Raw genomic sequence first — 21,731 nt, 5'->3', positions numbered from 1 at the left:
ATGAGGTGTCCAACCATTTGCAGCATTGAGAGCAACTATAACTATAGCATGCACTGTATTATAAGTCTAGTGGGAATATAGGTCGACCCGCTTACCGCGAAGTGAAAAAATAAAAATAAAAGAAGTGAAAAAATAAAAATAAAACAAGAAAAAAAAATGGAGAAGTGCATATATTTACAACATCGGTTCCTCCATCACCGAAGCTACGACCTCAATCCAAACTATCAGCAGTGTCATCGGAAGAAGACTGCTGCTCGCCACCTCCCAGAGTGTGTCATCTAGCTCCATCAAGCGTGTTGCTTACGCAGCACTTCTTGAAAGGTTGCATGCAAACAGCTGATCTAGTCCACGGCACCGCACGCTCTTTTCTGAAATGCCGAACTGTTGCCGAGAGAGCGGCTATGTTGCCGTTTGCTTCGGCGAACATCACATTTTCTGGGAAAGTCACTCTAAACTGCCTCTACATGTCATTATTCATTGCTAAAGTGGCATTTTATACTCTCATAGGTCTAACAAAAGAGTACATGCAAAGATAAATGTGCTTGAGATGAAAAAATAAATGCCGACAGCTGCTGGATGCCGATATGGTTTTGGCTGTCTGTTCACGAGCAGGAACTCGTTGCCAGTCTTGTTGCCACTTGTTGCCAGACTGTGCCTCAAAATTCTGTTAAAGACCACTATATAAGGTGAGAGGAGACTTTAGCTTGCCTCTTTGAGAAAAAAATCGACCTATATTCCAGTTTATACAGTAGTCTCAAGTGTGCAGTGTTGACACTTCAGGCAAAACTACATCGACATCAGCGTGTTGAGTGGACTCATCATGATTACCGTTGTAACTGTTGCATACATGCCCACCTGATGAGATAAAAAAAATCTGGAAATTTCTTTACCTGCACCAATAGGGGGAGGGATGTAGGCTGCATAAATTGTTTTGAAGGGGGCAGGGGGGCACATAAATTTTTGGGCAGTGTACAATGAGTCCTGCTAGCTCCAAAAATTTGTGGAAGTAGAAAAGATAATCTGCCATGAACATTCTTGCTGCACGCACTTTGCAAACTACAGGGAATAGACAAACCGTGCCGGGAATAGGCAAACCCAAATACTGAGTAGGCCTCCAAGACATCTGAAGGATAGCTGAAAAGGACAGGCATCGAACCGCAGAGTCCGCACAGAAGCGTGCCTTGGTTGAAAACATGCATCGGGCGCTTAAAAAGCAGCGTTCAGGCCAGAATAAAAAATCACACTACATGCCTGGAGCTCATGTACCCACAGGGTATGCAAGTATGTATATATCTTTTTGAAATTTTGAATAAGTCATACCTAGTTCGTTTCTTCTCATTTTCTCAAAACGCAAATTTTGGTCACCTAGCTGTTTTAGTTCATCGAAATCTCTACATCTAGGAGACAGAGACATACTTTCTTTTGCTATAGGAAGCTAAAAGTGTGACAAGTGCAATGATCAAAGCAGAATTCAGTTAACCTTCAAAAATCTTTTATGTTTCAAGGTTAATTGAAGCATAATGGTCATATGATCAGACCTAAACTTGAATATGCGTCTGCTATTTGGAGCCCCCATCAAAGGTACCGATGCACTTGAAGCCATCCAAAATCGCGCAGCTCGTTTCATTCACTCCCAGTATTCAAACGAAGTCAGTGTATCATCCATGAAATCGCAGTCTAATTTACAAAGTCTTTCTTGCCGTCGCTGCACCGCAACACTTTTTCTTTTCCACAAATTCTATTACAGCTCACTACGCCAAGAACCATACATCTACGCACCTCCATCACACCGGCCACCCACTTCAAATCTCTCGTCCATGTGCCCGTACCGTAACCTTTTCCTCTTCCTTTTTTCCACGAGCCCAGTCAGACTGGAACGACCTATCCCACTCCGTCGCTGCCATCACCTGCCCATCATCCTTCAACGCCAACATTGAAATGTATATCGTGAAAATCTCTGAAAAGTGTAACATTCGATGTTTATTTACCCCACCCCTTATGTAATACCCCGAAAGGGGCCTTTAAGGTTAATAAATGAAATGAAATGAAATGGTCCTAACTATAGTGATGATATCCCAAGTACTGTAAAATTGCTAATAAGGGTAAAATGGGAAAACTGCTTCGATCATTGCGTTCTCTCATCATTCTACTATGCTGCTGTGAATTAAAAATGAATTATTACCCAGCCAATGTTTTCTCACTGAGGTACTAATGAGTGACTAATATTGCCTATATATGGACCTAATTTAGAGAGAAAAATATTACATATTTTAAATCAACACAAAAGACTGAACAAAGTCATGCCATTTCATCAGGATTGGCTTTAAAATGGAGAAAATAGCTCTAAGACCTGTGTACAAATACCCCATGCGGGGAAGGGGAGAGATGACTGGGCTACTTCCTTCCTCTCGTGTTAATCACTAAAGGGCTGCATTGTAGACAAGTGTTTTTAAACAGTATTTGTACACTGCACCCTTCAGTGGCACAGTAAATTATATCAAATGTAAAAAACTGGGAAGCATATTTGCACTGTATTAATGTAGACTTGTAGGAAAATGTTTTCAGGCAACTTTACACTGTTACAGCATCCAGGAAAGAGAACACTATTATTATACAGTAAAAGCTTGTTAATTCGAACTTCAAGGGACCGGGAAAAAAGTTCGAATTATCCGATGTTCGAATTATCGAATGGCCTCAAAAAAACTGACCAGAACCATTTGCATTATGATGAATGTAATAAATGTACCGTATTTAGTCACGTAACGAACTCGCTTGCATAATGAACCCACCCAGCCCAGCCCCAATTTGTGCCTACGAATCTGAAAAAAAGAGGCGTCGGTCCTTAGCATGTCCCTCCGTTTGGTTTGGCGCCGCCGGAGCGAGCGTGCTGCTGTCACGGGTCCCAACCCATTTCTTGGCAGTGCGCCGTGTTTCTTTTGACATTAGCTCCGGCAGTGGGGAGGGAAGCGAACTTGGCAAAGTGCCAGCGCTTGTCCGGTTGTACAAGCCTCCTTTTCAGTACCTTCGCTTTATCATGCTATGAGCGATTGGGGCAAGCGCTGTCTACTGCCACTCCAATCATCCGAACGGTGCGTGCTTGCGGTGCGTGCTTGCTAAAAGCCGGCGTCATGATCGCGGCTGACTCGCACGCTTCCATTGACCACTGATGAGTGGAAGAATGAATGGCTATCGCAAAAAAAAAAAAAAAGAAATCATAGATCAGCCTTTTACGGGCGTTGACTGGGACGGCGCCGACAGTACTTATCCCTACTTCCAAATTAACAGGGTTGGAATTGACGACTATTTAGTTGTGAGCTACGGAGGTTGCGCAGAAGAGAGAGCAGGCAGCCACCGTCGCGCCGGTCATGGCGCCATTTAAGTTTTACCCACTCTTCCATGGTTTTACCTGGTTCCATCTTCTGTCCCCATTTTGGACGTGCGCAGCCTCTAATTATGCCTTCGGATTTCGGAGGTGTTTCTTTACTTTTTATTTTTGCCGCGTGATGTGCACCAAGCCGTCCAGATGCGGTGACGCGTAGTTCGAATTATCCGTAGCGGAACAGACTCGCGTTCGAATTAACGGGCTTTTTTATACACAGATCTTGTGGAGCTTGGCCGGACCAAGTAGTGTAATTCGAATTATCGAGGTTCAAATAACCGAGCTTTCACTGCATAAGGTGAACTCAAGAAGCTACAAACCTACAACACACTTTGACATACAAAGTGGGAGGCTACTCACCTGAAGAAGCTTAATGTTGGATGGGAAGTCGCCCATCATAAGCTTGTCCCTGAGCTTCCTGTGAGAGAAACAAGAAGCAGAAGTGAGACACACTGACCCCTTTTTCCTTTTATAAGCTTGTTTTTCTCAGGTATATGAAGATGTGCTTGCGTACAAAACCCCGCATCAACTAGCCAACTGAGCCCAGTGTTGCATCTATGTGAGCACTGCTTCATGTGTCACTGTTTCTGGTGCTGTCCCCCTTTATTCACTTCAGCACCACTGAGAGTTTCCCTCCCTTCTGTGAAAATGGCTTTCCTACTCTTCAAGTGCACTAGAGTATCTGTTGTGTGTGCTGTCCTGCTCTTTGCCTCCGTGGCTCGACAATGGCTGGCGTCACAGTTACTATGGCAAATGCGACGCCAGCCACTATGACGCCAGCCAGTCACAGTTGCTATGGCAACTGTGACGTGAGCTTGCCATGACGGATGTGGAGAGCAAGGAGGCACGACAGGATATCCAGTCTTTATTAGCGTGTTACGACATACTACACCCTCATCCAGTTTATACCTAATCAGCACAGTTAACACTTCGCTCGTGACGTCATGCCCTTTCACATGACTGTTTGTACCATCACTTCTGGCAGCATGCTATGCACTGCATGGGACAAACAAGGCTTCTGCCTCAATAGGAGAATGGAAAGAAAAGTATTCACTCACGAAAGCATTGCGTAGCAGATGTAAATGAGGAAGCTGAACCTCTTCGTGTCAGCAAACAAGGAATCCCAGATCCGCAGCACATCTGTGTGAGATGCGTAAAGGAAATCGGTGGCAACAAGCTTGAACTTCTTTTAAGATTAACGCTTTCGACAACAGCAAAAGCCACGTTCCCATATATGCTCCAAGTGCTGTCATATGGACAATACTGCACCTACGTACCATACTATTACATGGCATGCATACACTACCGAACTATAAAAAACGTTCAGGGTATCTCGTCTTTTGCTAATAGGCCTCCTTGGTGATCTGAGCATTTGTAACAGTGCAGATTTATGGTTTAAAGCGGCTCATTCTGGAGAGAAAAGCAGAAATTAAAAGGGTTCATTTCTTTTTTTTCATCTAGCTATCAATAAATGAAATTACCTTCCAACTCAATAGTCAAGATAATTTGCCCTCATATAACCATTCAGAGAATAAACAGTCCATACCAGACAAACAGGAGATCTACATGTTTATGTTCTTCCTCTGTCCTTTGCAGGTCTCACATTCAAGCTATGACATGAGTCTCACCCCCCCCCCCCCCCTTTTTTCTATTTCTCCTTGCTATTCTTACTTTATGCTAAGATATTTTTTGTTTTCTGAACTTAAAACCAGCTCTTCCTCCTTTTGATAATGCCTTATAATGGCCTTTAGAGTAAATAAAAAAACAGCATCCATGAAGTACCAAGAATGTGCTATCAAAACCCTCCTTTATTTCATACCAATTTACCAAGCATTATGTGCACGTTTTTCCCTAAGACATTTCTAGCTTAAAACCTAGGTAACTAATGGTGAAATCAAGCCAGCACCCCAGCCTTTGATCAAGGAGCTCAAGATAAGATCTACGCAGCAGGTGCTCCATATGCAGGGGAATATCACTGATAAACAGCTCTACTGCAAGGCACCTGTGCATTGTCATCATGATGATGATGACAATGAAATTGTTTATTGAAAGCCACAAAAACTAACTCACGGTTGAACCGTTTATTAAAAGCTGCTATTTCCGATGTCTCAGCAGCACAGAAGAATCCACAAGCTCTCACTATGGCACTGCCATATCAACAAACTGACACATCTCGTCTGCATTAAGGGGGGACACGGGCTTCAAAAGTCGAAAAATCGCAAGAAAGTTGAGTTTTCAAAAAGTACATATCTCGGCTCTATATATTATAAACTACCTTTTCTATAATTATGAATGCCTAATTCATCGTAGAACTGCTTTAAATTAAATATACAACTGGGTGCGGCAGCCCCCGAGCCGCGAGCGAATGGAAAAAGTACCCAAACTTCGCGCGTGCGCCATTTCTCTGCCGCTGAACCGAGGGGAGCCATCTTGGTCTTGTTTTATTTGATTCCATGTTGCCTTCGCCAGTGGCGTCTGCGGCGTGGCAGAAGCATGGCTTGCTTATGATTTGGAGCCTCGCACGGATGTTGAGCTTCCCACGTCTCGAATTCAGACTCTGATTGGACGAAGCGTACGCTCCACGAGAACGCGGGGGATGCGCGACTGCTATTGGCTGCTGCACGCGCTGACACGGTGGTCCCTCTCCGGCCCGTCGTCTGCTTCAGCTGCCTAGTGAGCTGTGCTCTTTGTGCGCTCGCTTGAATCGCTTCATGTTTGACCATTTTTGAGATCGCCGTCTTCATCGCTTGCTACGGATTCTGGTGGCGTGTTTTGAACAGTTTTGTGCTCCTTGTGGATCGCCGCACTGTCGGTCACGATGCGCGCTAAGAAGTTCAAAACACTGCAAGCATTCGGTGCACGGCATCGTTCTGTGAATGCCGTCCACATGGCAAAGTTAGAAAAGCGCGTTGCCAACGGTCGCGGAGACACTTCCAGCAGTGCTGCATCTGCTACACCGCTACTAGACCAATTGCGCTGCCACTTCCAACGGTGTATTTTTCGCACGGCGTTTGAAGCGAGCCTGCTCTACCAACCATATCAACCTCGGCGATCCCAGGCTCCCGTATCGCGTCTGTCATCGCAAGCGATAACGCACCATCAGCATCGTCCACTGTATGCATGAAAATGCATTTTCCGACTCCCGAGGAGATCGAGGAGGTGAAGGCATAATGTGCTGCTGTAAAAAAGCAAACTTTAGACCTAAAAATGTTGTTTTAAACTTCAAGGGCCATTTTCTTAGAATGAATTCTTTTCCTGGTATGGTTGCTTACTCCCGCAGTATCTCTGGAACCGCTAATCGAATTCCCACCCGCTTTTTTTTTTTTTTTTTATGTGCCTGAATAAATTTCGGAGGGCAAGACAAGCTCATTTTTTCACAATATTATGTCTGGAATGTATAATAAGCAATCAAAATTAGGCTAATGCAAGTCCAATTAGTGGCACTAACCTCAATGCTGTGGTAAAATTTTTTAGCAAGGAATTCAAAGAAAGGGCTCTGCCTTGCCCTGTGGTACCAATTCAGGTACCTTTATAATGAATTTCACTGTGCCAACACATTCTCCAAGATATCCAGGCATGTCACAAGGAACCTATGTAACCATTCTGAACTTGAGTACCAGTGTGTGCAACTCCATGAAACTTTGCAGTTGTTCAAATGTCTGTGCCATGAGTCTACCCCAAAAATTTCATTAGGTTATCTCAAGGAACAAAAAAGTTGGTATTCAAAGGTAGCCTCCCCCCTTAAATTGTTAGATGACCACAAATAGAGTAAATTACCACACACTCATAATTGAAGCAAAAGCCCCACATGCTGCTTTTTGTCACCAAATGCCCCAAAAAATGAAGATCAAAATTTTGCTTTTAAATAAGTTGCTCTTGTCTGCCACATAAGCAGAACAAAGGGGAGAGGTGCCTTTCAGCTGCCCAGCCTAGGAGCAGAATGGGAGTCCGCTAGGGACATAATACTCATGTGCCTTTATGAACGGCAGCCTTGCAGTTACCATATATAGCACCATACAAGTCGGCTTCGAATACAGTCGAACCCGGATATATCTAACTCGAAGGGGATCGCGAAATAGTTTGATATATCGATAATTCGATATACAGAAATCGGCTTGAGAAGCCACTTGGGATCATGATAAATGATACAGTATTTGTCGCGTAATCAATCCAGTCGCAAAATGAACCCACCCCCCACTTTTGCCCCTGAGAATATGAAAAGAAAAAAAAAAACATTCAGAGGTGCGTCCCTTCGTTTCGACAGTCGCATCCAAAGCTCATTTATCGACAGCGCGCCAAGATTCTACGCAGCGATAATATCACGATGTGTTTATCTTTTGATCCAGCAGTGACAGGGAGCGAACTTGACAGAATGTCCGTGATGGCTTGATTGCACAAGCCTGGTTCAATTTATCACGCCGCGCTTGGAGTGAGCATAGTCCACTGCCACAAAATCATTCAAAGCGTGATAGCTGCAAATGCCGTTTGAAGAAAACAATGCTAAAAGTCGGTGTCATGATCGCAGCTAACTGCGTGCTTTCGTTGATTCATAGATGTAAGAATGGACGACTCTCGCAAAAAAAAAAAAGCCTGCTGCTTTTTAATGTCCGCAGACACCATGGCTTACACTGCGCCGTCTGTTCAGCACGACAAGTAAGGACGACTCTAGCAAAAGAAAAAGAAAAGATTACAGCTTCTTAACGCCTGCAGCCGTCATAGCATACGCTACGCCGCATGTTCATCATGATGGCAAGAATGAACAGCTCCCGCAAAAAAAGAAAAAAAGAACTGCCCCTTCTGCGTTTGCACGATGCGCCATGGACGCGCATCACACGTCAGCCGCCGCGCGCAGAGTGTTCACAACACACACTGGAGAATGCGCCTGCCACGGGCTGAGCTGGCTTGTCCGCGCATGCGTAGTGCATGCTGCTGCGAATGAAGACCAGGAAAGAGAGAGAAAGGGGAGATATCAGTCGACGCCAGATTTTTCGGACACCCAATTTTTCGAAGATGCCTGATTATTCGGACTTTTTCCCAGCCCCAGGACATACCTTATAAAGTCCATGTATTACGCTGCTCAAAATTTCGGACACTATAAGAAGGCCTATTCGATTTTTCGGACATTCCAAGCATCAGCCGGGCCAACTGCCACACATTTTGAGCGGTGTCATCGCCATCTTGTTTGTTTACTTTTTCCTTCGACAGCCTCGAAACCGGTGCCGGCCTTGCATGCCGCTCCTCAGCTAAACTGATGCTGTATCGAGGCTATATTATTTGCCTAGCAGCTTCAGTTTCCGGGACATCGCTGCCGTCGCTGCTCGCCTCCGGAGTGCTTTTTTTTTTTTTCTTTTAGCGTGATCGCTTCGACTGCCTGTTTCTCTGTGTGTTCACCATGCGTTTCAAATGCGTTGCCGAGCGTAGCAAGTAGCCCTAGCCGTGGTCGTGCTGATGCGAGAACTATGTTGTGTCGCTACTGTGGCTCGCATTTAATTAAATCGGCTTCAGTTCTTCAAAAAACTGTTACCGGATTTTATAAGATTTTTTTTTCTTGCATGCAAAGCGGCAGCGAGAAGGCACTCAACGGAGTCGGTGTTGTGATCCAGTGGTTGGTGGTTGTGGTGCGCCTCGACAGTGGGAAAACCTACTCTGTCAATTTGCTTGGAGCACTTAGTACGCTCGCCGATGCGTGGAAGTCTGTAGCACCCACAATGCTGTGCAATTGCTTCCGCGACACAGGATTTGTGCTGAGCGACGAGTCGGCTGCCTTGGATGAGGAGAGCGTCGTCGAGCAGCTGTCAGGCAGTGAGCAGCTCATTCACGACCTTCGCACTGCTGGTGTCGAAATTCCAGAGTTCATAGACGTGGACCATGAGTTTGAACTGTGCGCTGGGCTCGCAGATGCACAAATTATTCGCCAAGTGCTTGTGGAGTCTGAGAGCGATGACGATGACTCACCTGCAGCAGCGCAGCCGACGCAAGCTGAGCTGATGCAAGCGAAATTCAGGCGGGCCTGTTAGCACGGAATCGCAGCGTAGTGCAGAAAAGCATTCATAACATTTTTTGGCCTCAAAGTGAATAATAGGCAATAAATTGAACTTTTTTGGTGCACATTTGTTTTTTCGGACTGCCCAATTTTTCGGACATTTTCGTGGTCCCTTGACAGTCCGAAAAATCGGTCGTCGACTGTAAAGCTCAGTAGAAGAGTGGGCACATCCTTGCGCTTTGCTCTATCGTGTTTTTCACCTCTCCTGAACACCACTGCTGCATTGGCTCCCTGTCATTCCTTTATGCACATGGCTTGCAAACGTCACATGCTGACGCGCGGCAGCGATCACCCCAGATGCGGGCGCCTTTGGTGAAAAGGCGTGGCGCTGCCCTAGACCAGCCGTCCCTGAACTGTGCCCTCTCATTCCTTCCGCGCGTGGCTTGAAAACGTCACATGGCAAACGGCCGATGATATGATCGTCTTTGGGGAAGGCGCACCGTCCAATGCGTGATGCGGAGTTCGATATATCGAACGACCGGTGAAATTGAGTTCAATATACGACGCAGCTGTCCTATACTTTTACATGGGATTTTCAAGGGGATATTCTGTAAGTTCGATATAACCAAAATTCGATATATCCGGGTTCGACTGTATAGGCCAACCCCAAACTCTCTGCTTTTGCTGACCAAATAAAAATTAGGAGGATGCTTAAGCTTTGCCTTAACAGCGGATGCGATAGTGCCTTCATCGATAGTGCTTTCATCTCACTTTCCAAACATACTTTCTTAAGTCATACGCACAGCAACGCACTCACTAGGCGCCAATCTAAGATGCTTGGAGCCAACGACCCTTTCTGGTTTATGCGTTGTGTGCCCACCTGGCATGCAGAAGGCCTAGGTTTGAGCCCGAATGACATCAAATTTATTTTAATGCATTTCTTCTATTTTCTGAAATACTGCCATCAGAATAACTTGCTCACAAATTCTGCCTTCACTGGACCCTCCAACAGTTTGTCAGCTTTATTTGAATGTGGGGTATTGGAAGCTACTGCGTGAGGTCGTGTGGTTGTGATGTTATGATCATGCCTACCAATCAGGATTTTTTCCTACTGCCACAGGGAGGTGCCAATGCCAGGTTTTTGGGCAGAACAAGCTCCTTACGCTACCACGTATAATATGGCATTAAGTATGAGTTGACACATACACTCCCCTGCCCTGCTGCTCACTCTTATGTAGCTCTTTGGAGGATGGCATGGCAGTGCTCACGCAGCTCAAGGCAATAAGTGTGCAGTGATGCAGTCTCAAAAGCAGCACTCAGAAGAAGATGAAAGATCAAAGGAAATAGTAGCCTAGCTGAGAAGAATCACGCAGAACAGCCAAAGATGCCACAATTTCTGATTGCAGCTTGACACGCACTCCAGTGGTTGCCACAAGTTTTCCTTGTGCTGCTTGCTGTTTATCCGAAAACTGAATGCCGGCACGAATTGGTAGGGTAAACTGCATGCAATTTGAATTTTTGCTATTGGAACTAACTTGCGTACAAATCGACTATCTTTTTTTTTTTTTTGCGACATAAAACGTCATGCACCCCTCCAGGAACTATGACCGAATGCGGTCTGCGTGTCGCTCGTGGCTCAGGCAAAAAACAATCTTAGGCCTCCACATGCAGATCGGCTCCATGTATGTGTAGACCTCCCATTCTACACACTAGTCACTTTTGTGACAAAACATCGATTCATCCACACCAATATCTGGTTACAATAAAAGCAAACAGAAGCCAGCAACATGCACAGGCCGATAAAAAGGATCCAGAAACCCCTCTCTCCACACTTACCAGGCAGCGGGAAGTCCTGCGAGAGAAGGAGCATGATCCAGCGGAAGCTGTAATACTGAGGCTCCACTTGCAGTTGCTTCAGATGCCCGTACAACCGATCGTCTCGGCGTCGTAACAGCTGCATGAGGCGCTCCATCATGGCACCAATGCCAGATGATGACTCGTCCAGAGTCTTGATAAAGAAGTCCCGAATCTCCGACATGAGACTTGTGAAGCAAAAGAAGCAGTCTGCCTCTGCATACTCTGTAAGGATGTTAGAAGCAAGCATGTAAGTGCCACAACAGCTTCTGAACAGCAAAACGTGTGTGTGTCTCAATGCTCACTCCAAACTGCAGTGCTTGCGGGGCATGCGAACAGTAGCTCAAGCTGCTAAAAAAGCACTTTACTATGTTTGCCGACACTGTCTATTCATGTACATGATTGAGAAATACCAGGTTTATTCAGTGCATAGCACTAATCCATTATTTATGAGCAGCATCTTGTTTTTTGCTATTTATGCCTCCTGATGCGAGAAGCAGCCAGTGAGCACCCTACATGCTATTGCACGACTACAGGTGCCCATAGTGGCTTTCAGAAGCCAGAAGCCAAGAAAAGAGCCTCGCCCACTGACAACCTAAGAAAACAGCCAAGAAAATGAAGAATGATGCCCTGTACCACTTGAAGGAAAGGAACTAGAAGGAATCGAAAAAAAAAAAAAGCTAAACTAAATCTAAACACCAAAAAGAAGAAAAGACTCCTGAAAATTGGAAGATGTGACAAGTGAACAGGCTCCATTGTACATAGAGCAAAAAGTTTACGACGAGCACACAGTTCAAGCACATTGCAAGAAGGCAAAGTAAGCAACAGGAACACATTGGTGCTGGAATGGCGAGGCTGCTTCAAAAAAGACCCAAAATGAGAAACAAAAGGCCACTTGGTGCCAGAAAGCAGCTGGATTCAGACGGTTTACAAATGCATGGCCAATAACTGCCGATACTGCTGGCTGGCAGTGAAACTTGGAAAACTATGCATCCAGGCTCAATTTTACAAACATTAATTTCTAGACAACACTTTGATACAATTAAATGTACACAGGATCAACTGTATAACAAAAACTCCGAATTGCTGTACAGTCTTAATATCACTGCCAAGTGGCATTTCCCATCACCTTTGTTGTTAAGCTAAGTTCTTCTTTGCTAGCATCATGCAGCCTTAACCCTTAGCTACGCGAGGCATGATCAGAGCACTCTGGAAGAATCATCACACCCAGCTGTTTCCGTGACGTTTGAGATAATTGAAATTATTTCAGGCATTTTATCCTGAAAGTTCACAGCTGTTTTGAGCATGGCCAAGAGCAGCTGGCATTGTGATCTCTGACAACTTAGTGAAGGGGTTCTCCAACTTTTTTGCCTCAAGGAACCCCAAAAGCCATCAGTATGTGCCAAGCTGAACAGCCCCCAGGAAAATGTGAGCACTATTTCTAGTATTTTAGAGGTTTCTAAAAGCTGCTCTGATGGGCTTTGGTTCACTCATGAACTTCAGTTGAATGGCACTATCCGCATCACAAACGAGTGCACATGTCGCATGCCTCATAAATTTGTTGCCCACTAATGAGATTTCCATGTTACCTTGGATGCTGGCAGCTAAAGAATTTATCTGCACAATCGCAAGCCACGCAGGAGGGGGAGGATACAATGAGACCTGTTGCAAATGATGAGGTAGATGCGTGTGCTCAGTGAAAGCTACGCATGTCACGCATGTGGCCAGTAAAGATGAGTCCAAGTTTAGCAGGTGTCCCTTACGTGTTGTCTTTGATGTCGTGCATGTGTTTAACAGCTAGGATTCCAGCGATCTAACTCGAGGCAGTAATGACTCCGAGGATATTGCCCCATCACAATGCTTTAGTTGAAAGGTCAAACAGGATCCAAAAAACAACCAGCCCAGAAAATTGGAGACAGTGCTTTGGCCAAGCTCTTATTTGGGCCTGCATTTAGGTCTGAGCAAACAGTGTTCTTCGGCTCGACGCGAATGGCAAATTTCAATTTCACAGTGAACATTTCAAACACTTCTGGTACATAAACAATGTCAAATGGTGCAAAAGGAACTTTAAAAGCCATGCATCTTTCTGAAGTTCAATGCCATTCCATGAAAAAAAGAAAAAAAAAAGACATGTTGATGCTGTACTGTACTCAATGGAGCTGAGGCAACAGTGTGCAGAAAAGACCACCCAGAATAAAGGAAGTAGATTTATACGCGGATCCTATGAATTTGAGGAATGACTGGCTTATTTTAAATGAGACTACATCATAGCACAATTGTCAGTTTTAAGCGGTGACCTCTTGAACACCTGCACCGGACGCCAGAAAGAAAGCGCCCCTCTCCATGTGCCTTGTGCTAGTGCCGTTGTGCTCGATTATAGCGGCTGTGGCAGTCAGCTCAGCCTCTTCCCTCAGACATCAAGGGAGCAATGCCAGTTCCAGTGAGTGTGCACACACCCAACAGGTATGAACTTGACCATTGTGCTTGCACCTGCTGATGTGTGCTGTCGTGGAGATGCACACTAAAATGCAACAAAACGAAGAGAAATGGTGTGCAGGTATGGTACCATAGCAACCCTGTTTTGTTTTTACCTGTGCACTATTTCTCACTCGCTCATGAGATTATGGCAAAGGACAGGTGCCTGTGTGGGGCTTTGGCACCTGAGAAGCTTTCCAAGCTTTGTCACAAAGTGAACGCCCCTGCAGTGCAAAAGCCAGTAAAACACTGCAGAGAGGAACCTGGGACCTGGGAGTGAACTGCTTACAGTATCCTTCCCATTCCTGTGAGCCTCTGTTTCATGAGTGCACTGTTCTCACGAGAAATGCACATCAAATTGCTTGTAAAATCATGAAAGTCAGCCACATTTTGAAGCTAGGAGAAGACTGCATTAGCATTTGCTCAATAGCTCTAACAAAATGAACTAGAATATCTGAGCTAGATGTCATTTGAGTAATTCCGCCGTGCTGGTTTAATTTTGACACCTTAAATGTTTCTGGCCCTTGATTTCACCTTTTAGCTTCTTACTGCCCCTTTTGGCATTGTATATTTGTAACTTTTTTCATTTGTTAACCTTTTAACACCTCTTTTGGCTCTCTTACTGCATTATGTATTTACGATATTGTCATATAATGTTAGCTGTTTTCATGTTTCAATTGTTTCCATGTACTGTGTAACAATTTCACACTTTTTGCTTCGACCTTGCATTTCTGTTATTGCTCAAATGGAGCACTGTTATCTCGTCTGTATTCTTTTCACTGAAACTCTGCAATAGCTCCCCGTTTTCCCCATCCACTTTTCCTATATACACCGTTGCTCTCTGCAGTAAAGCAACTAATTGAAGCTGCAATGTCCAGTCTTTCCTTTGTCCATTTTCTAAAATTGCGCCACATTGCATTTTCAGCTGTCATGAATTACCAACTACAATCGCTGACCTTTCTTTTCAGACTCGACAGGACCCGGAAAATGGCCAGAATAATCGAGCAGTCCAAAAAATCTGTAAACTTTTTCTGCAAATTACCTAGGCGGGTGCACTCACTGGTGCCGACGCGGTAGGCGTGCATCTCTCAAGGCGGTGGACGCCGCCGGAGGTGAGCCATGCGGACATGCGCTACATGGGCTCCACTAATTATCGTTCTTTGAGGCATACTTTTCCATCACACCGGACATACCTGGCATCAAGGGAACCGCGAAGTCATCTGCCCTTTTCGACTCTTTTACTATCCTCGACCAAGAGGAGACAGCTAAGCCTAAGGTACGGGCAAGCCGGCCGAGACGCGCGGCAGTGCTGGTATTGACCCCAAGCCATCAGAATGTTAAATGCTGTTGAAGGCGAGCTTGTTCCGGAGGCGGAGCTCCAGGGTGACGGATGGATCCTAGCTGAATTCACTACGCAGAAGAAATACAAGAAAAAACGTCAGCATACAGCCGAGATGCCGATACAAAATGATGACAAGTCGACCAACAAGGTAAAGGGACGCGAAGTAGCTGTCAAACCGCATCCACCGCCGTATACAAAAGGCAGGAATTTACCGAGGCTACCCGAAGACAACTACATAGTTGTACTATGACCAAGGACTCCAATAAACCTCAAGTTAACCTCCAAACTTGAGGTGGCGGAGTCCATATGTGCCGCCCTACGGCTTTCCGCTGTCAAAGCAGTTACCGAAGACCGCTTCAGAGTACACCCTAGCAACAACACTTTGACGATCTGCACCCCAAATCTGGACCGGGCCACAGCCTACCAGAAACTGCAAATGTTCAAGATGGCAAACCGAGATATCGTGGTTGCTGCCAACTCCCCGCAAGCTGGAGACTCCGTTTGAGGAATTGTCTTCAACACCTATACCAGAGAAACGGGCCAAGAAATTCTGAGAGAACTTCGAGCCCGAATTCCGGACCACACTATCCTCGATGCCAGAAGAATGGGCAAAACTAAACATTTCTTCATAACATTTGCCGGGCAGACGCTCCCTAAAACCATTCGACACCTAATGTTCGACGATTTCATGTACCCCTTCCACGACAGAGTCGAAGCATGCTACAACTGCAGAAAAGTGGGCCACCGTGAAGACGTCTGTCCTGCAACCAGAAAACGACTGTGCCGTCGATGCGGCATTGATCACCCACCACCTACCGGAAGTAGGAACTGCAAGTTGCAATTTCAATATCAGCTACGGGAAGCGCACGAAAAAAAGCAAGCAAGCGAGAGACAGTAGAAACCTCGTAACAAGTACGACTCTACAGCGAATGCAAGAGAATCCTCACACCCTTCCCACAGTGCGTCTGGCACCTCATCCAGGAACAACAGCCACTCTCCCAGCCAAGGACGAAGCAAGAGCCCGGGAGCCAAGCGAGTCTCGTTTAACCACGACAGCGAAATCGAAGACTTCAAGAATCAGGTGAGGGAGCTTCTTAAAGCCAATGAGAGCCTTAAAGCAGAACTTGCTGCACTTAAAGGTTCCCAAACTCAGGGGAAAACACATACTACTCCTTGAAAATCCTACACAGCTGTTGTCCAGGTACAGCCAGAAAACAGGAACGAACCACCCAAGCCTAAACTGTCTAATCTTAGACCCTCGATACCTACTGATAAAGCTATAGAAGTAGACACCAACCAGAGACCTAAACGTACAGCTGAATCAGCTATCGAGCCCCCTACTCCCCCAAAAAGAAAACAAACAAAACTAACGACCGGCCCGTGATGAATGACAAATCAGGAACTGATTACAAATCTGACCTAGAAGAACTAGAGAAAAGGTTGGAAGCAAAATTTGATAGCAAATTTCAAGAGTTGTTGCAACTACTCAAACTAGAAATGGAAATTTGGGCAGCAAAGATCACTACCCACGTATTTCAGAAGGTTCAAGAGCAGCATGGCCCCCAGCCAGCAAGAAATTAACGTAAGAGGCTTTAAGTCCAAAAAGGGCCTACTGCAGATTCTACCACAAATTAATAAACCTGACATCATTGCTCTCCAGGAAAATAAAGGACATACCAGCCTGGCCGGATATGAAACTTACATTCAGAAAGACGCGCGGTACCAAAAAGAAACCGCTCACAGCAACCTTAATACAGAGAAACACAGCCATACAGCACAAATTCGATAGTGTCCAGGCCAATTATACGTTATTGGAAATAGAACCCAGAAACGTGAAGATAAAAACCTGTTCATCCTAAATATATATAGCCTGCCACGGGACAAAGGCACCAGCCTATCTGATCTTTTAAAGAAAGCAATTACGCTAGCCAAAGGGGCGCAACTCCTCGTGGTAGGGGACTTCAACGCTCTCCACGCGGTATGGGGATACATAAAATCTAACAGGAAAGGAATTAGGCTACGGGAAGCCATGAGATTTAGGACTCTCTCTTCTCAATGACCTTCAAGCATATACGCGCATAGGAAACAGCGTAAGTAGAGATACAATGCCCGACCTAGCCTTCACTAAAAACATAATACAGTGAAAGCTCAATAATTCAAATTTTCGGATAATTCGAACTACACTACTTGGTCCGGCCAAGCTCCATAGAGATCTGTGTATAAAAAAGCCCGTTAATTCGAACGCGAGTCGGTTCCACTACAGATAATTCGAACTACGCACCGCCGCGTCTAGGCGGCTTGGCGCACATCACGCAGCCAAAAAAAAAAAAAGTAAAGAAACACCTCTGCAATCGGAAGGCATAGTTAAAGGCTGCGCACATCCAAAACGGGGCCAGAAGATGGAACCAGGTAAAACCATAGAAAAGTGGGTAAAACTTAAATGTCGCCATCACCGGCGTGGCGGCCGGCAGCGTTGGAGGGTGGGAACGGCGGCCGCGGCAAGGTCAGTGCATGGCCGCGGCAGCGGCTGCCTGCTCTCTCTTCTGCACAACCTCCGTAGCTCGGAACTAAATACTCATTAATTCCAATCCTGTTAATTTGGAAATAGGGATAAGTACTGTCGGCGCGGTCCGAGCCAACGCCCATGAAAGGCCCTGATCTCGGAAGGGCACTACGGGCTACTTTTCTTTTTTTGCGATAGTCATCCATCCTTCCAACCATCAGTTGTCAATGGAAGCAGGTGAGTCAGTGGCGATCATGACGCCTGCTTTTAGTGCCGTTCGCCGCTTGCTGCTATCGCCCGTTCAGATTATTGGAGTGGCAGTAGACGTGCCCCCCCCCCCCCCCCAGTTGCTCATAGCATGATAAAGCAAACATAGACAAGCACTGGCACTTTGCCAAGTTAGCTTCCCCCCACCCTGCTGGAGCTAAAGTCAAAAGATAAACACCCCATTATCGCTGCGCATCTTCTTGGCCCACTACCAAGAAATGTGTTGTGGACCCTGACAGCGCGATGGCGCCAAACAGAAGGACGCGCTAATGACTGACGCCTTTATATTTTTTATTTTCGCATTCGTTGACACAAATCGGGGCTGGGTGGGTTCATTATGTGAGCGATACGCAACTAAATATGATACATTTACCGTAATACAAATAGTTCTTGTCAGTTTTTCGAGGCCATTCAATAATTCGAACATCGGATAATTTGAACTTTTTTCCCGGTCCCGCGAAGTTCGAATTAACGAGCTTTTACTGTAGCAGCGAAATGGCTGAACACAGAAAACCCAGTAGGCAGCGATCATTGCATCATACAAATCACCTTCCACACTACATCACACAAATCAACACCAGCCTAATCCAGTATCATGGACTGGGACAGCTTCCGAAAATTAAGAGACACAGCCCCTAATAATACAGAAGATCTGGAAGCATAGGTTACACAACTCAAAGAAGACTCTACTATTGCCACCCAGGATATAGAAACACCAGAGGTACAGTCCCTCGCTGATTCTAAACTCTTGCATCTCTGGGAGGCACACATAAGCATCCTAAACAGATGGAGGAAATGGAGGTGTAACCAGAAATTAAAGTCAAAGCTAGCATCAATTGAACGACAGATCGAATCCCACGCACAGGAACTAGGCAAACAACAATGGGGACAGATCTGCGATGGGCTGAATGGCCAAGAGCCTGGCTTCTGCTTAGACACCTCTTAGGTCCCACGCTCACTAATACAGCAAGCAGATCTCACATGAGTCAAATCATACATGAATACCCAAATACAGAGGCAGATCTGCTAAGCGAACTCCGAAGCAGATATCTCAATACCGGTAGCAACCCCAATGCCACCTACGAGTACAAAGGGGTTCCTAATGAAGACAGAGAAATCGCGGAAGCGGAAATTTGGGCCGCGATTGGCCATTTACGTACTACCTCGGCGCCAGGGCCAGATGGCGTAACCAATAAAATGTTAAGAAACTTAAACCTAAAGTCACCCTCAGCAATTAAGGACTTAATGAATGATTATTGGAACAAAGGTGAACTTCCGCAGATGTGGAAACACACGAAGTTTGTCTTTATTCCTAAACCCAAAAAGAAACTGAACATAGAAAACTTAAGGCCCATCTCTCTTACGTCGTGCTTAGGTAAACTTATGGAACATGTTATTCTAAATAGGCTTCAGAACTACGCAGAAGAGAATGACCTTCTGCCCAGCTCAATGATTGGCTTCAGAAGTCAACTCTCTACTCACGATTCTTGCCTTGGATCTGGAAAAAGCCTTCGACAATGTCTCTCACGAAACCAGTCTCCAAACCATCTCCAACATAAACGCGGGGAACAAAACCTTTACTTACATTCGTTCCTTTCTCTCGGGAAGGACTGCAGATCTAAGTATCGCAGGACTTAAATCGGACAAAATAGCAATAGGAGACAGAGGAACCCCGCAAGGATCAGTCCTCTCTCCCTTTTTATTCAACCTAGCACTGATAGGTCTGCCTCGCAAACTTACAAAAATCCAAGATCTTCAACACTCCCTATATGCTGACGATATCACCTTGTGGGTAACAAAAGGTTCAGATGCTCACATACAGGAAACGCTTCAAGAAGCAATGAATGCAGTCCAGTCATACGCCAACCAGATTGGGCTGAAATGCTCACAACCTAAGTCTGAACTACTAGCAGTCAGAAGGAAAACGCAAGACAAAGTAGAGATAAAAGTCTGCCTGCACGGACTACCCATACCCATACCTATTAGAGTACTCGGGCTCTAAATCCAGAGCAATAGGAAGAGCAATGTTACTATCACAGGCTGGAAATGACTGTGCAACAAATCACTAGACTGATACACAGAGTAACGGCAAGAAAGAGAGGAATGAAAGAGGCTGACATTTGTCGTCTTATCCATGCCTTTGTAGTCTATTCACAAACTTAGTCCCTTATCTCCGCCTCATTCAATCTGACAAGGAGAAATTAGACTCATTAGAAGCACCTACAAGGCTGGGCTAGATCTACCCAGAAACACTTCAACCGAAATACTTCTCTCACTTGGGATACACAACACTGTAGAGGAGCTGATCACAGCACATAAGACAGCACAGCTACAAAGACTAACGAACTCTAAAGCAGGCAGACAAATTCTAGACCGCATGAGAATTAATGCCGAACCACTAGCCAACCACCCAGGACCACTACCAAGAGGAGTGCGCGACAAAATTATCTCCAAACCTTTGCCCAAAAACATGCATCCCTCCTTCCATGAAGGCAGGAGGAAAGCTAGAGCTAGGGCCCTAAACAGACAGTACCGAAATCACGATGGGGTGGTGCATACTGACACCTTGGACTACAATATGGCTGAAGGTGCCTTTGCCATCTGTGTAATTAAGCAGTACAGTAACGTCAGTAAGTGCGTATCAGCCGCTTCGGTCAAAGTCCGCTACTCGGACCAGGCGGAAGAAGCCGCAATCGCTCTAGCCATCGCTACAACAGATGCAGACCTAATTGTCACCGATTCAAGAACTGCCATACGTAACTTCTCGCGTGGCAGAATATCAGATACTGCCAGAAACATCCTCGCGGATATCAGACTCGACAGAGAGATAGAACTCGTATGGACATCTGCCCACTTAGGGAACCGAGGCAATGAGGCTGCTCACCAACATGCTCGAGATTTCGTTGGCCGAGCGGTGAGACCTAATGCCGAGGAACTTGAAATAGAAGGATTGCTTACATACAGCGACCTTACACAACACTTAACTCTCTAGGAGAGTATACCCACCACCACACAAATCACTAACAAGACAACAAGAAATTGTTTAGAGGAAACTACAAACAAACTCCTTCCCCAGCCCGGCGGTTTACTCGCACATATTTCCGGACAGCATAAGCTTATCATGCACTAAGTGCGGAGAGAAAGCCGACCTTAATCATATCCTGTGGGATTGCTCAGAGGACCTGCCTCCCAAGGCTCTCATAGAAGCTCCCTCACTTGAATCCTGGGAGGAAGTGCTGTGTAACGAGAGCCCCGATATTGTGAGCCCTCCAAGGATCTTCTTTCATTTGTACATACCATGATCTTCTTCTTCCTCTTGTACATACCATCATCATCGTCCCGCGGCGCTGGCTCCGGCGCGCGCTTGGGTTTTTCTCCATCAGATTAAACGCTGACACGGCATACCTTGCATCACGACCTTGCCGTCTGGACCTGGCCTTCTTTCACAAGTGGTGGAGGTGAAATTCGATCCCCTTGCTGCCTTGTGCCCTGCCTTTCGCTGGAGCTACGTTCCGGTCGCCGTTTAACAACTACCATCGTCATGTCAATCGAGAGCAGTCCCGACCCGGCCGGACCCTTTACCTTTGCTACACCGCCGCCTCCGATGGTGCCCACACGACAACGCGACCCACCGCTGTTCGCTGGTCGTCGCAACGAAGACGTCGATGCCTGGCTTGACACTTATGAATGCTGCAGTGCCTACAACCGGTGGGATGATGCTTTGAAATTTGTGAACGTATCTTTCTACCTTATTGAGGTCGCCAGAAATTGGTTTATTAACCGCGAGCCCCACACCACAAACTGGCCCTCCTTCAAGCAGCAGTTCCGACAGGACTTCGCCGACCCGGCTGTTCGGACGGAGATCGCAAGGAACAAGCTCGCTACCCGCCGTCAAGGTCCCGATGAGTCCTATACGTCATACATAAAG

General features: G+C 45.9%; 1 protein-coding gene across 3 annotated transcripts in view; it reads right to left on the bottom strand.

The window, feature by feature from the left end:
* LOC146182961 (TBC1 domain family member 13) overlaps positions 1-21,731 on the bottom strand; it is an 82,332-nt gene that overhangs the window by 10,309 nt on the left and 50,292 nt on the right. For all 3 annotated transcript variants that reach the window (XM_084608992.1, XM_084608991.1, XM_084608993.1), the window contains exons 9-11: positions 11,199-11,441; positions 4,438-4,519; positions 3,740-3,797 (exon numbers count right to left, since the gene is read on the bottom strand). In XM_084608992.1, the coding sequence (XP_084465118.1) occupies positions 3,740-3,797; positions 4,438-4,519; positions 11,199-11,441 (383 nt within the window). The remainder of the gene's footprint in view (positions 1-3,739; positions 3,798-4,437; positions 4,520-11,198; positions 11,442-21,731) is intronic.

This window comes from Amblyomma maculatum, chromosome 7 (genome assembly GCF_055883805.1).
Source record: "Amblyomma maculatum isolate TAMU_Amacu chromosome 7, ASM5588380v1, whole genome shotgun sequence".
NCBI lineage: Eukaryota > Metazoa > Arthropoda > Arachnida > Ixodida > Ixodidae > Amblyomma > Amblyomma maculatum.
Note: the sequence above shows the minus strand (reverse complement) of the source record. Positions and strands in the feature narration are given on the sequence as shown.